We start from the raw sequence: 16,115 nt of genomic DNA on the forward strand, positions 1-16,115 counted from the left end.
AGATGATCAGGACTGAGCCATGACCATCCGAGGGCAGTTCTGGGATTTGTGAACTGAGGCTGCCAAATCATTTCAGAGGAAGGAGAGACTGTGCTGTGGAGAAGTAAAGGAGGTCAGTTTCCATGTGTGACAGGCCAGTTGTGGATTTATTCAGCAATAATTCAACACAACCATAAAAGGAAAAAGATCCTGATGGCCAGGATTTCCCCATCATGCTCTTGGCCTAACCTGGCTCTGGTTTGCAGCCTGTTTACCACCAGCAGCTGAGTGAATACCAGAACAGAGCTCCCTGGGTAATCTTTGCATTAGTAAGTGAAGAAGAATTCCACTTCACACCTCAGTCAGTAGCTTCGGGTCTCGCTGGGATCACAGGGCACAGAGCAGAACCGGGGGCACCTCATCCAAACGAATGTGTCACCTCACCTGATATGTGTTCTTCCCTCAGACAATCTGAATCCGTTGCTGTGGAGATGGATGCCGTTTGACACTCCATTGGTTGAGGTCTTTCCATTCTGCACTTCTGGGAGGGAGGGGGGTTGTAAAAAAATATAAATAATTAGAAGAGTAAAATCCAGCTACAGATTACACAGACTCTCCTCTGTGGGCTTGGGATTTCTAGTCCACCAACACGAAGTCAGGCTAGCAAGAGCCCAATTCAGACCAGAGGTAAGTAGCTACAACTCCACTGACTTCAGAGAGTCTGGTTCCTACCTCAAAGTCTATGGAAGTATAAGCATTTGGCAGGATTGGCTGATCCCCTCGGACATCAGCTACAAATACTCTGCAGGATCCATCACAACAGATCTCCCAAGCAAGAGAGCTGAATACACCTAGAGCTTCTCCAATCTTCTCCCGCCTCCCCATTCCCACAGAAAATGGAAGCCAAGATGAAGGGCATTCAGTACCGCCTTCAACAGGCTGGGCCCAGGCACGAGCGATGACCCCCCCGTATTTTCCTCAGATTACGAGAGGGTTTAAGTTTATAGAATAGCCTTGCTGCCCTCATTCACTTTAGTTCCCGCTCAGCTCAGATTTCACACTGGAAAGCAGAATTGCGCTGGGCTTCGCTCTCACTTCCCATACAGCACCACACTTACCCCCTGAAGAGTGGCACTTCTTTGGCAGGAGAAAAGTGTACGGCCTCTGTTTGTAAGTCAGGTCAAACAAGTAGACCTACAAAGCAATGGGAGAGAGAGAGAGAGAGAGAGAGATAGATACCAAGGACTGAACGCACAGTCAGTGACACCAGGGTGATGAGCAGGACAGAACACCACTCAGCCAACCGTTTTGCTTTCTGTCTATTAGAGTTTGGTAGAATGTTATAGACACACACACAGCAAGGAGACAAAGGGCAGTAGTACCAGCACTGGGACATGGTAAGAAGTTCAGAAAGAACTGTGCTGAGAAATGAGACACCTGTCTTACTAAACGAATGGCAATAAAGCCCCCTTGATACCAAACATACTACATAAGCAAGAATTGATCGGTGACTGAATGGTTAGTAAAGGCAAAAAAGTTCCAGCTACAATGTTAATAGGGTTAAAAAAAGGAGCACACAAAAATCACACACAATCTACAAATTTAACTTCAGCCTATATAAACAGGTTACTGAACCATTTTTGTCCTTGGGTTCATGACCTGATTGTAAACAATTAGCAGCAGAGAATGGGAAACAAGTGGCTCGCACTAGATGAAAGGAAAACCATCTATAGGCAAAGGAAGACTCCAGTCTTCTAGAGGAGCCCAGCATTCTGTGCCGCAAAGCCCTGGAGCAAGAGTGCATTGGCATAAGAACTGCCAGCCCAAATCAGACTCAAGGTCTGTCTAGCCCAATACTCTCTCACAAAGTGGCATTATCAGACACTTCAGAGGAAGGTGCAGAGAATGGCTCTGGAATAACCTGGCCACAAGGGAAGTTCCCTCCCTAACCCTTAGAAGTTAGCTCTGCCAGCAGGATTTACTGGTCTCACTGCAATCTAAACCAGCCCTTGATTTGCAGTTGTTGATTTCTACTAGGAAGAGATTCACAATAGGCTTTTACAAAGACCCAAGAATGTCATCTAATGCTTAGAATGAAACTGTCAAACATCCCAGGTGCAAACCATTGTCTCTATAGGAAGAGACAACTCTTCCTCCACTAGATTCTACTAGAGAACTAGCCAGAGGTGGCAGTATAAGAATTAGTGCAGTTTTCCTAAAGCAACTCATTCCCAGGTCAGTCATGAAACAATTTCTGCAGCTCTTCCAGATTGGTTTTGCAGTTGACATTTGCCTGAGTGAAAATTTTCTACTCAAATTTAACATTACACTGACCTCTGATGTAAGAGGGTAACCATTAAATCCCTGACAGCCACTTGAATCAAACTGTATTACAGAGACACACACAAAATTGCTCAAGGCATGATAAACGCTGTAGAATAATATCAGGGTGAGTCAAGACATCATGACCCAGCTAATACAGTCTTATGTAAACCTCTTATTCCTGAACTTCAGTTAGCATCCTACCTGTTCCCCTCCCATATTGACCAACAGCTCCGTGCCATCAGGACTGAAGGTGACGTACGTGGCTACTAGAACTCTCAGCCGGTTGTTGTAGTCTGGTAGCTTCACTGGAAGGTGCCCTGCAGAGAAGAAACTAGCATAGTTTACTTGCTTAACTGGTAGCCCTCAACATCTTCTGCTCCACACTGGTCACCATGTGCTGTGGGAGACTGCTGAAAGAGAGCACATGAATGAAATACAGTCACGTTCCAAGCTATTCCCCAGTTTTCCACTGCTGTATATAAGAAGTCTTTACATCAGTCTCTGAGGGGCTCTAACCCAAGGCAGGAAGACTTGCCCTCAAACTTACACAGCCATCCTTTCAGGGCCTCTTAAAGAAGCCCTTCTGCATGGCTATGCCCAGGTGTAAAGGAATCAGCCCCTGAAGACGGGTGTTTGCAATCCAGCTAGGCTCCAAAGGCAGCTAAACACTGCTTCAATGAGAATATCCTGAAGCTCCAGCGATTCACTGGAGTCAGCCACTGTCTGATTCATGGAAGACTCCATTTGAACTTCATTATTTTTCAGCTCTCTAATAACGTTTGTGTCTTGGCTCATTGGCACAGCAGAATATGGGCTGCTTGATCACATTGTGCATTAATTGCTCAGCCCACACATGGGTTCTCATGCTTCAGATAGAGCAGAGAAGCATTGAATGGCCAACACAGAAGGATTAAGAACATTAAGGGACCCTATGGTGGGACCTTATTACAAATAAGGCTTTCCAGGGGCACAACTCTGATCCTTTTTAATGTATCCGTTTCCCAGTCGGACTTGTAGTATTCACTCTGTTTCAGTGCAGTGGTTCAGACTAATCTATATTAGGGGCTTTGGAAAAAAATACACAGTGATTAGTGCTGGTGAAGGGCACAGAAAAACAGGTGCTCATTTCTCCACAAGACAGGTACTGAATGAGGCCAAGTTTCCCCTCACATTGGACCACAAATGCTTCCCCCTCTAGAGGGGAGTTTATCGTCTCTGTGGTTTATTTAGTTCTTGACTCTGCAATGAAGCTGATTAAAAGGGGACAGTTGTAATGTAGCAGAGTGGTGACAGCATCTTGTTCATGTAGGCCAGCCAACATACATCAGTAGACCAAGTTCATTAGCAATCTACACCAGGTGTGAACCGAACCCAGAAATGAGAAGGGGATCTATAGCTATCCAGTCCCTCCACAGGTTAATTAATGCATCAGTATTTTATAGCCTTGCAGGATAGCAGAGCAGGACAGTCCTAGTTTTCATAACATAATAGCCGGAGAGGCTTGGAGGCACGTGTACCAGATTGTAAGCTCTCTTGGGCAGTTTTTTGGTGCTTCATCTGATCACTGACCCTAGCTCCTAGGCACTGCCAGATAAAAATAATGGTCATATCAGGACAGTAGTTGTACCTGCCACGTAGTACTGAGCCGCACCATCTGGAAGGGGTTTCTGCCGGTCACAGAACGTGTGGACTCCCGCTGAGGGACTCTGCTTCATGCTTTTTCTAGCCAGAAAGGAAAGTGGTTTTATGATTACAACACTCAACTGCCTGTGTTCAACCAGCCCTCAGATACTTGCAAAGAAAGAATGTAAGAAAGTGTGTGACAGTTGAGCAATTGCAAACCTGCCCCAAGCCACCACAAGAGTGCTAGGCAGTTCCACTTACCTGTGTGAAAAGGATGCTGGGGGAGCAAAACTTAGTACCATTGCACAGCTGAGAAGGATGATCGCCAGCTTCTCTGGATGCCCCATTCCCACCATGCAAGGCCTCTTTCAGGTCTCGTGTTACTCACTTCCCTGTCGAGAAGGTCCTACGAGTGATGGTGGCCATTACCTGTGGTTGTGGATCATGCGTATGTCATAGAGGCGTACGAAGGGCCCACTGGCTCCCACCGCTAGGTAATTGTTATCCTGGGGGTTGACAGTGAGGCACTTGGCCTCCACCAGCTGCCCACAGTATTCGGTCAGGTCTATCAGGACTTCTGAGCGTTTGCTGTTCTCTCGCAGATCATACTGTCTACAAGGCAGAAGGGAGAGTTAGTTAACCAGTGCCCAGGAAGAACCAACATAGCAATAGAAGGGAGTTTAGCTTGATCACCATGGAAAGCAGAGGAAGAATTCAGATATCGCCATGTTATTACTGCTAAACAGTGACCTAGATTTTACAGGAGGACTGGATGGTGTCTGAGGAGGAAAGAGGACACCCTTCCCCTCCAGGTCTGTTACTGCAGAACGATCACACGAATGCTTTTAGTGTCCCAGGTTACTGGGAGCTCCTTGATTTGATGAGCTAAGCCTTGACACCAGGATAACCAACATTTTCTGCTGACAAGTCTGTATTACATGGGAATTTATTTAGCACCAACGAGAACTCACACAGTCATGACCTACCACACACACACCCAGAGTCCAGTATTAAACCTGGAATAAATAAAATCTTGGAGGGTAGTATCTTTAGCTGTTCTAGAGTCTTAATGAGGGTTCTGGAGGCACATTGCATCTGCCTTCCTCTGCTCCTTCTGATGGAGATAGGACTGTTCTTTTCTCACCTCATTTTCTGTAACAGGAAGTGTCCTCCCCTTTTCCTCTATGTATGAAAGGATACCCTTTATTTCAAGCTGAACCATTCAGATTTTGGGGGGGCTGGCGGGGGGAGGAGAGAGAGAGACTAGACCAAGCTCTTTGGGGCAGGAAATTCTCACTACATATGTGTACATCTCCTAACCCATGAGGCCCTAACCTGTTGGCCTCTAGGCACTACAGCAAATATTAAAAATCTAAAATATGGCCTCTCATCCATCCACACAGCTAAAACTCTACTCTGAGTACTCATCCTTCTTGCTGCCTTTGACAAATGCAGCCTTGCCCCACTCATATCCATTCAGAATGCTGCTGCAAAGATAATTTTCCTAACCAGTCATCTCACCCCTCTCTGCATCCCTCCACTGCCTCCCGTTTCTCTAACCCAAAACCAGTAGCGTAGCTAGTGGGGTGCAGGGGAAGCAGCCGCTTCCCCTCACCCCTTTTCCCAAAAGCGGCGCCTGCCGGGGGGCAGCTCCTTGGCCATCACGCCCCACGCGGCCCCATCACCACCACAGGCACAGCCACCTCCTGCAGCAGCTCAGGGCTCGGCAGCCAAGAGCTCCCCACCCAGAGCTGGAGCCGGGACCTGCCCATGGCGCGGGGCCGGAATCGGCTGGTGACAGGCGGTGGCGCACGACGGTCGGGCCGGTGCTGGGGGCAGCACGGCTGGAGGAGCCATGGGGGGAGGGGGGGGGAGAGAAGATGGGCGGCAGGCACGGCCCAAGAAGCGAGGGGGCCAGCTCCTCGGCCACCGCGCCCACGCGGCCCCAACATCGCTGCAGGCGCAGCCACTTCCTGCAGCGGCTCAGGGCTCAGGAGACCAAGCGCTCTCCGCCTGGAGCCAGGGCCGGAGCCGGGATCTGCCAGGGACAGGTGGCAGCGCAGGACAAAACGTGAGTGGTGGGGGTCTGGTGCCTTGCACTGGGGGGTCCCCTCCGGGCGAGGGGCTCCCCAGGGCCAGGCCTGCAGGGCAGGGGCCTGTCTGGACGGGGGGCCCTGACACGGCGCAGGAGCCTGGAGCCCTGGGTGTGGGGGGGACACAGGACCCTGCAGGTGGGGCCGGGTGGCACAGCCTGGCGTGGGACATCTGCAGAGCAGGCTGGGCAAGAGAGATTCTCCCAGGACCATGGGGGGAAGGGGGTATCTGCACCCCCAGGAAGCCCGCAGGAGTCCTGAGCCAGGCCCCGGGGTTAATCTGGGGGGAACGGGGGGGGAGAAGGGGAGGGGAGAATGGGAGGAGCCAAGGGAGGGCATGGCCAGAGGAGGAGCCAAGTGGGAGCACCTTTTTTCCTGTTTGCTCCCCCTACACTTAGACCCTGGCTACGCCACTGCCCAAAACATAAGCGAAGGGCAGATCTTCACTGGCAGTGTTAAAGCACTGCTGCAGCAGTGGCTTGTGTAGTCACGGCATAGCGCTGGGAGAAAACCACACCACCTCCACAAGGGGCGTAGCTCCCAGCACTGGTGCACGGTCTATACTGGTGCTTTACAGCGCTGAAACGTGCATCGCTCGGGGGGGGGGGGTTCACCCCCCCTGTGCGAGAAAGTTGCAGCGCTGTAAAGTGCCAGTGTAAACAAGCCTAAGTATCTTCACTTTCAAGGTTCTTTGCAATCAAACCCCACGCTACTTCTCTCTCATTCACCATTGAGCTGCCAACACTCACCACTAATTGGCCCACAATACCAGCCTCCATTGCCCAGTTGTTAACTTTTCAAACAAGCAACTTTTGCAGTCTCCCATCCCATGCTGCCCCTCACGTTTGGGAGGAGCTCCCCAGAAACATCCAAGAAGCTACCTCATTAGCCACCCTTCAAATCCCTCCTCAAAACTCTCCTTGGCCATGAGGCCTACCAAAAACTGACAACAGTTAGGTGGCTGGTGTGCTGAGACCACTGCCCTATCACCAATATTGCCTCATTGCTTCCTTGTACCCCCCACCCCCACCCCAACCTGTCCGTATCCATCTGTTGTCTGTCTTGTACTTGGATTGTAATCTCCATGGGGAAGGACCAACTTTTTGTTCTGAGTACGGCACCTACCACAATGGGGTCCTGGTCAGTGATGAGGGCTCCTAGGCGTTATGGCAAAACAAATACATGCAGTCACAAGAAGAATGTCAGTAATAGTCAAACCAGTGAACCAAAGTTCCTCTTCATTTATTAACTGAACTGTGCCAACCCAACAGGAAGGGGCAGGGAATTGAGTGAACTAAGGGTGTCAGTGACCACTCAAGCATGACTACTCTGATAAACTTCTCTCACAGCACCAAAAGCTACTCCCCAGAACGAGCACCAAAGCTTTTTACCGGATTAGCCCATCCTCCGCTGCGCTCCAGAAGGTGTTGGGCCACATAGGGGCCGTGGCAATACGCTTGACCCGGTTGGTGTGGTCACCAAACATGTGGATGGTTTCCTTGACAGTCAAGTCATGAACATGCACCTTGGAGTCTGCAGCTCCTGTGATGAGGATCCGATCCCCTGAATGTGGCAAGAACTGTGGAAGGAAGAAGAGCTTCAGACATTTCAACTGCCACTTTACAGTCATCCAACCTTAGTCAGTTATAGCCTGGCCACTGCTGCATCTCCCTTTGCGACAAGCTGCTGTAGCTACAGTTACATCCTGAAAGAGCTTGGATCACAACAGGGAACAATGCAATAGAACAGCAGCTCCCGGCTGGGAAATCAAAGCTTGTCTGATAGCAGGTCATTCTTATTTGAAACAGGCAAAGCAACTCTTGCCTTCTTGCAGCATTTACAGAGAAGGCAGGACTGAGTCTAGATTGTAGGGCTCTGCATGCAGTTCCAACTCTGGCTACCACTGCTTGTGCTCAGACACGAGTGACCAGTCTCCAGTTTTCCTTCTGTAAGGAGGGATGGTTTGACAGCAAATTCTTCCTCCATTTAAAGACATCTGTTACATCTCCCTGTGAAATGTAAGCCACTCCCAACTGCAGCAGAGTAGCGATCAAAGCCACGTGGCCAGATAGCTATGTAAGGTTCTTATACGGTGCTCATTAATGTAATAATGGAGCACCTCTCAATCTTTTTAATCCTCACAGCACCCACACGGAGGTAAGGAAATTCTATTATCCCCATCTGTAAAATGGAGAAACTGAGGCACACCCGAGACACTAAATGGTTTGCCCAAGGCCCCACAGAATGTCTGTGCTGGAGCAGGGAACTGAACAGGTCTCCTGAGTCCCAGGCTAGCACCCTAACCACTGGATCATCCTTTCTCTATGCATGTGGAGTAACCTTCTGTAATTACATAAGTTCCTTGCATATGCTTGCTGTACAAGTCTCTATAAGTCTCCAACAATGTGACATACAATGCAGTTCTCTCTACTGCATTTTTTTCCCACCTGGATTGATATAGCCACCACTGCCAGTGTTTATATGGATATGTGATCAAGCTCAGAGGACTGCACAGACGGAGATGCAGAATACTACATCTAATATAACTTTTCCTAATACTGGAAGTCTTTAAATTTAGTACTCTCTGGAGAACTTGCTTATGGAAAAATATTCCCCAGTAACATTTAAAAAAACAAGTTATTTTCATGCAAATCAAACACCGAGCCCCATCTGGCTGTGTCCTCTTTCCACCTCTCGTTTTCAAACACACACCTGGGGCCCCACTCACCTTGACAGAGAAGATATTCGCAGTATGCCCTGTGTGCATAGAAAGAAGCTTCTTGTGATGCAGGGGATCCCAGACAATGGTATGCTGGTCATCGGAGCCAGAAGCCAGCAAGCTGAAAAAAAACGAGAGGAGAGCTATAAGCATTGCTCCATTCCCAGCTGTGAGTAGCTGCTCAGCCACTCATCCTGTGAGCCCCACATCCTGTCATTCACAACTGGTCCTCAAATGTGCTCCACACCAGAATCCGTGCAGCGATTCATAAGTGTGTGTGTGCGCGCGCGTGGAAGCAGGCACAAGTGGCAGAACTGGTCTACTTCAGTGGAAGAGGCATGGAACAGGTGACCAGACAGGGATGCCAACAGATGCCATGACCTTCAGCCTGAAAACTACTCCTTGGAGCCAAATTCCTCCATGGATTTGGGTGAGGACCAGAGGACAGAATGTAGGCCGTGGTAATTGGCTCAAACACAGTAGAGACGCTCCCTTACACTTATTTCCCAGGTGGATATGGTTTACTTCACTTGTGCTAGTTATTAAACACCAATGCTTTAGTGTAGGATAGTGCAGAGAAGGAGGTTTATTAGATGGAGAGAAGGACTCTTCCACCCTGTACCCCTACACTCTGCTTCCCCACCAGAGAAGCACTCAAACTACAGCATAGGGAAGGGGGGGGGGAAATCCACCACCCCAGTCCCGTAGAAGGGTACAAATCCCAAAGATCCACTGTGCCACAGCCCTAGTTAAGTGGATGGTACTCTAGCCCTCTATGGAAGAGGATCCTTCACTTGCCATCCCATCCCAGTTTCCTTTACAGACTCACAAGAGGAGCATTTCCAGATATAGCCAACGAAATAAGCCTTGTTTCCAAAATCTGGGATTTATAGTCCAAAACCTTTAGCCTGAACCCTTATTTACTTCACTGGGAAGAGGAAGTGGCCCCTTATAAGATGAGCCTCAGCCCACTCACGGGGGAGCTTGGGCTATCAGTTTGTTCATCCCTGAATCGAGACCCATACTTACTCTCCTTTCTCATTCCATTCTAGACAGTTGACGCATCCAGAGTGACCCTGAGCAAAGAAGGGAAGAGAATGTTACACAAACTGCAGACTTATCAAGGACTCTTATGAGACAAGGACACAGCAAGCACCCCCACACAACTGGTTCTAATATAAACAGCTTTCCATTTCAGACACCCCTACCCACACCTCAGATAGGCACCTCCAGGAAAGAAAGGCATGCTCTAGCTTGTTGGGAAAAAGAATAATTTACAACAGGATACAATAGCAGCTCAGCCTTAAAGGCGAATGCAGAGATACTGCTGCACACAAGGAAAGGTGACTTTGTTTCAAAAGCTCTTGGCTAGGCGGAGAATCGTGTGCACAGATCCTTGGGGGATGCAGGGAAGATGTTTCTCAAAGGGAGGTAATGAAAGCGCATCTTGCATTTGGGTGAATGTGCAATATACTTCCAGCCTCTCTAACAAAGGACTACAAAAGGCATGGCTGAAGTGCCTAATCAGCGTTTCGGGAGGTTGCAGGGAGGGGAAATTTAGGGAGGAGAGGAAGATGGAGTTGAAGAGGGGTGTAGGAGGAAAAAACTGAATTTGTACCAATGGGAAGACAAACTCTCAAAGATTTGTAATCTGTTTCAGGAGCATCAGACTGCAGTGTGACAATTCATTTATTGGTTTCTAAGGCACTTACTGCAGTCACAAATGTCATAGGAAGAAGTCAGGCCATCAGACTTAACTAGGAGAGGTTTGCCTATGTCAAAAACAACTATGACCAGGCTTAGTGCCTGTCCCGGGTACAAGACAGCGATGTTGTAAGGTGCATTAGTAGAGTCATATACACGAACTTACTACATGGTTCCTGGCTCTAGCCTAGTGCTAGAAACGCCTCACGTTGAGGAGACAAACCAGTGCTCTTAAGAGAGTGTAGAAGTCTATGGAGCTCAGACAGGTGTGTTATGCAGTTTAATGTGGAACAGGTAGGTAGTTTAGTTCTTCTTGCACTGCTCACTTACCTGCAACTCTGCTTCTAGGCCCAGGCGTCGGATGAATGGGTCAGTGACATGATAGTGCCGCTCAAAGCTGAGGGCGCCCTTCTCCTATGTGAAGGAAAACCACCACACTTACTACCGCAAGCACAGAACACTCCCATAGCCCGAACATTGAAAACACACACAACCTCCCTCCCAAAATGGGCCATGGCACCAGCCAGATGCCTTTCCTCTGGCAAGGACACAGTTTTCTTATCAGCGTGAAGAACACTCATGCACAGGGTACTTTGCACTCTCCAGTTCAGAAAGAGAGCGAAGCCATCATTTCACCACTATTCGTGATAAAACCCCAAATACCAGGCACAGGTCCGACACCTGAGATAAGAATCAGGGTGACCCAAGGGGAAAAGAAAAAAAAAAAAAAAAAAAAAACCAACCCAAAAACCACAGGGTTGCTTCTTTTATATTTTTTGCCAAAAAGATACACCCAATAGTTTGAAGGAGGAGGCCTGATCTTTTGGCAAGAACAGGATGAAAACCAGAAGCTTCACGTCACAGCTGAAGGATAAATGCAAGCACTAGATTAGAGCTATTCAGAAAAGCTACCATGACTCATACAACCCTGTTTTGAAGAACCAAGTGTCATTTTACTACAAAATCCACACTTGCATTTTCACTGTTCCAAGGCTATTCTCAGTCTTCCCGAGACCTTTAACCGCTAGACAGGAGATAGTTGGGATATTGAACTGGACAGCCTTCTGACACAGACAGAGGAACAGAACGGAGGCATACAACTGCAGTACCACTAGCACAGGCTGTTCCACAGAGAAGAGAACAGTTACCACAGTGCTGTGCCAATACAAATGAAGAGGAGGAAAATGCAGGATGATTGTTTCTCTGTGTTCCTTAATGAGATCATAGATAGGTTAGTAGGTGGCTTGGATGAAGGGAGGCTAACTGCAGAGGCAGTATATTCCTAGTTACATCATATATGACCTTAACGCTGCATGTCATGAATAAAGAGAGGCTCTATACTATTAAGCTTCTTATATAGACCTTGTCACGACAGTATCTGAGCCCCTTCCAGAAGTATGTTCAGCAACAAGATCCACATCAGTCATGTATAGTTCTCTCTCCCCCACAAGAATAAATGTGTTTTTAGATAATTTAATAGAATACATATATTACTGTTTATATTTGCAAAAGTAAGCACCTTGCACTTGGAGCAGAAAGTTGCAGGGTCTGATGGTTAATTCCTGTGGAAGTTCATTCCACACTTCTGGATCGGCCCTGGAGAAAGCTCCACCCCCATGTCCGAATGGGATCTACCCTTGTTGAGCATAGTTCAATTGTGCTTGAAGAGGAGAACTGGGCAGAGGGGTTGCCAACACCAATTCAAAAATACAGCAGAAACCCAGAGGTCCAGGGGCTGCTAAGGATGATTGAGGGGTGGCTGGGCCAAAGTTGAGTGGCATTGTGACCCTGTGCACCAGAGCAAGTTGCCAACCAGTAACACTACCCTGGTTGAAATTTGGGATAAAAGGTGTTTGTCCCCTACTAAATCAGCACAAGACAGTATTTTATTTAAATAAGGGACATCCCTTATAATACAGGGATGTTGGCAATCCTACTTGAAGTCCTTGCCTGGAGCTTTAGACAATCTTGTAGGTATCCTGAGGCCAAACCACTGGGCACCTAACACTCTAGTCTAGAGAGTGTGGCAGAGCAGCAAATGTATACTTTAGTGCAGTGGTTTTCAAATTACAGGTCCTGACCCAGTACTGGGTCGTGGAAGGCAAGGCACTGGGTCGCAGGGATACTGGTCAGCACTGCCAACCGGAACGTTAAAAGTCCTGGCCCGTCAGCGGTGCTGCCTGACTAAGGCAGGCTAGTCCCTACCTGTTCAGACACCGCACTGCGCCCTGGAAGCGGCCAGCAGCAGGTCCGGCTCCTAGGTGGGGGGGGCCTGGGGCTCTGTGCGCTGCCCCCACCCCCAAGCATTAGCTCTGCACTCCCGTTGGCTGGGAACCGGCCAATGGGACTTTGGGGGGGGGGTGCAGCGATACCTACAGGCAAGAACCACACGGAGGCACTTGCATGTCTCCGCTTAGGAGCTGGACCTGCTACTAGCCGCTTCCAGGGTGCGGCGTGGCCTGCAGTGCCAGGACAAGGCAGGCTTCCTGCCTTAGCACCCCTGCTGTGCCATTGACTGCTCACGCCCTCTGCCCCTGGCCCCACCCTGACTCCGCCGGATCCCTCCACAAATCTCCACCCTGGCCCAGCCTCTTCCCCAAGCACTCCGCATTCCTCCTCCTCCCCCGTCCCTCCCAGGCTTGTGCCCCACTAAACAGCTGTTTTGCAAGCGCTGGGAGGGAGGGGGGAGAAGCAGGATGCTCAGGGGAGGAGGTGGAGTGGAGGCGGCGGTGAGCTTGGGCAGGTCAGGGAGCTGCCGGTGGGTGCAATTTTTCCCTGTGGGTACTCCAGCCCCAGAGCACCCACAGAGTTGGCACCTATGCCTGAGGTAAGCCTGCACCCCAACCCCATGCCCCAATCCCTTGCCCGTCCAAACCCAGAGCCCCCTCCTGCACCCCAAACCCCTCATCCCTGGCTCCACCCCACAGCCCTCATCCCCACATCCCAACCCTGAGCCCCTCCCACACCCCCAAAGCCCTCATCCCCAGCTCCACTGGGTCATGAGCATCAACAATTTTCTTCAACTGGGTCACCAGAAAAAAAAAAAAAAAAGTTTGAAAACCACTGCTTTAGTGGCCTACAATATGGCACCAACAATCAGGTTCCACTGCATTCCTCACTGTGGGCACAGGGCCATTAAGTCAGAGCATTGGCTGTTCTGCCCTCCTGCTCAGTACCTAGCAAGGAGGCAGTGCTGGCATTATAATAATCTTGCATGTTTCATCCCATTCACTCGCAAACATTTATAAATTTAAGACACAAACTATATAAATACCATCCTACAACTCCAAGGCACCGGTCACGAGTGCCTTAGAAATACAAATACCAGCACTACACAACAGTTTAAAAGGAAAGAAAAAAGTTTACGTGTTCAAAGGAAACTGCTCAGGAAGTTAAAGAATAGAATTGTCACAGCTGAAACTTGGCCAGAACTCAGAGGTTAACACCTCTAATCTACTAAAGGGATTTTAATTGATCACAAGTCACCAGAACCTCTTGCGTTTCATCCAAGATGGTAACTCCATCAGTACAGTATCCCCAACACTATGCTTAGGGACTAGTTCAGTATCTGCTCTGAAGGAAAGTGCCCTCCTACCTAATCCACAGCACAACTTCCTGCAGCAAAGTTTCCCAGCCAAGTGTGAATTCCGAGAGCTAACAAAAAAATCACAGCAAGATGGGGGGGTATGGCAGATATTAGTTCTGTGAAGACTATTCCCACAGAAACTGCTCCAGCATGAACATGACGCTCTCCTTACCCATCCAACCAACCACAAATAAGAGTCTTGGATGACACATACCTTGATCTGCCTGTGGATGAGGTCTCGAGTAATGTTTACTTTTGCCATCTTCTCACAGTGAGGCCGACAAAAGAAAGCTATAGGAGGCGCTGCAGTGCATCCAAGCATTCCAACAAAGCGGAGATCCACAGTAGAGACATTTAATTACCTACAAACAGAGAAAGAAAGACTTAACAGGTCATTTAGACACATGGCTAACTAAGTGTTGTCTCCAACTAATGGCAGCGCTGAGCTCCCTTCACAAAAAGAACTGGTGAGCCTCCACATAGCTCAGGAATGAGAAGCAGCGACTCAGAAGAGAGATGGCTGACAATAAGAGGACAGAACAATTGTTTCTAGAGAAGCCCTGTCAGCAGCAGAGACCTTGAAAGTACTGAGGCTGTCAACGATGCAAATCTTGGGTCCCCCGGCCCTCAACCCAATCAGCGTAATAAGAGTACTTAGACTTTTGGGGCTAGTCTACACTAGAAGCACTACAGCGGCACAGCTGTCCCGATGCAGTGCATCTGGTGAAGATGCTCCATGCTGACAGGAGGGAGCTCTTCCATCGGCATAATAAAACCACCTCTGTGAGAGGCAGTAGCTATGTCGGCAGGAAAAGCTGTGTAACTTACATCACTCGGGAGGTGGCTTATCCACACCCCTGAGCGACATTATACAGACATAAGTGATAGTGTGTACAAGCTCTTTCATATGAATGCTTTCTAGGCTTTTGCTTCTAGCCAGGAGGCTCCATTTTAAAAGGAAAACAAATTGCAACAGAATGCAACCGATTATCACTACATTTGATTATGAACAACAATAAATTACTAGAAGAGCCTAAGTGTTCCTTCGATATGATAAAGGCTAATTAGTGATCAGACATCACTGCCACCTTGACAGTCCAATGGTGACTTTTTGAATGCAAAAAGGGATCTGTTTTGAACAAACTAAACAAGATAATAAAGGTGGTTAATTTTCAGGGAGTAAATTAACAACTTGCCTAAAGGCTTTGAAATTTGAGTCTCAGCATAGGAATGTGAAATACATTCTTGTGTCTCAATCCTGTTCCCAACAGGAGGTTCAGCTGATGGAGTATAAATAAAACATCAGCTCCCAGTGAGGGTAACCTCATTCAATTACTAAGGATGCTGTACTTGTCACTGTTTCAATATTTCTAAACCCAGCTTTGAAAGTTCAGGTTTTAATATACATTCTATGTTACAGGGTACCAGAACTAAAGGTGACATTCTCTTTAACTAGAGTTCATGAGTACTAATCTAGCTTGCTCACCGTATACAACTCCAAATAATGGCAACATTAAGGATCTTATTTAAACCTGGAAGAATCAGGAAATGCTAAGCAGAAATTGAAATTCAGGCATAACAGGGAATGTTAGAACTCCTAAACGTGAACTTTTTTAGCAGAGTGTAGGAGTCGTTGATCAAATAAATAGGTCTTGGTGAGTGGGGTTGTGGAGAGAAGAAGAAACAAGGTGGGATAGCCTGTCACCCCAGAAGCCTGGGACCAATTCCTAGAATAGATCAGGAGAGACAATGAATGTTATTGTCTTATTCTTACCTCTTTGCACACATCTTAAAACAAAATTTAGTAAATTCTGCACATCAAAAGTTCAGGGCTTGAAAGCAGAAGGTGCTGCAGATCAGGATGAGAAGAGGGGCGTTTGGACAACATGTCTGTACTGTATCTCGGTATGGCCAGTGCTACTGGGCCTTTGCTGAGCCTAGGCAGTCAATTTGCCACTACACATGCACACTCAATCCAGATTTTGTTGACACATGAAGTGATACCAGAAAGCTGGTGTGTATGCCCATTTAGAGACCTTACATTTTTAAGTGATCTTAACATTACCCATATTAATCCCACCTCCCA

General features: G+C 48.2%; 1 protein-coding gene across 3 annotated transcripts in view; it reads right to left on the reverse strand.

The window, feature by feature from the left end:
* WDTC1 (WD and tetratricopeptide repeats 1) overlaps positions 1–16,115 on the reverse strand; it is a 42,621-nt gene that overhangs the window by 14,282 nt on the left and 12,224 nt on the right. For 2 of the 3 annotated variants that reach the window (XM_054011556.1, XM_054011555.1), the window contains 10 exons: positions 14,244–14,391; positions 10,774–10,857; positions 9,769–9,815; positions 8,749–8,860; positions 7,412–7,599; positions 4,357–4,539; positions 3,932–4,026; positions 2,506–2,621; positions 1,098–1,173; positions 424–520 (listed from right to left, as the gene is read on the reverse strand). In XM_054011556.1, the coding sequence (XP_053867531.1) occupies positions 424–520; positions 1,098–1,173; positions 2,506–2,621; positions 3,932–4,026; positions 4,357–4,539; positions 7,412–7,599; positions 8,749–8,860; positions 9,769–9,815; positions 10,774–10,857; positions 14,244–14,351 (1,106 nt within the window). In that variant the 5' untranslated portion in view covers positions 14,352–14,391. The remainder of the gene's footprint in view (positions 1–423; positions 521–1,097; positions 1,174–2,505; positions 2,622–3,931; positions 4,027–4,356; positions 4,540–7,411; positions 7,600–8,748; positions 8,861–9,768; positions 9,816–10,773; positions 10,858–14,243; positions 14,392–16,115) is intronic. The other variant, XM_054011557.1, reaches the window with a different exon arrangement.

Source organism: Malaclemys terrapin, chromosome 22 (assembly GCF_027887155.1).
Source record: "Malaclemys terrapin pileata isolate rMalTer1 chromosome 22, rMalTer1.hap1, whole genome shotgun sequence".
Classification (NCBI taxonomy): Eukaryota; Metazoa; Chordata; order Testudines; family Emydidae; genus Malaclemys; species Malaclemys terrapin.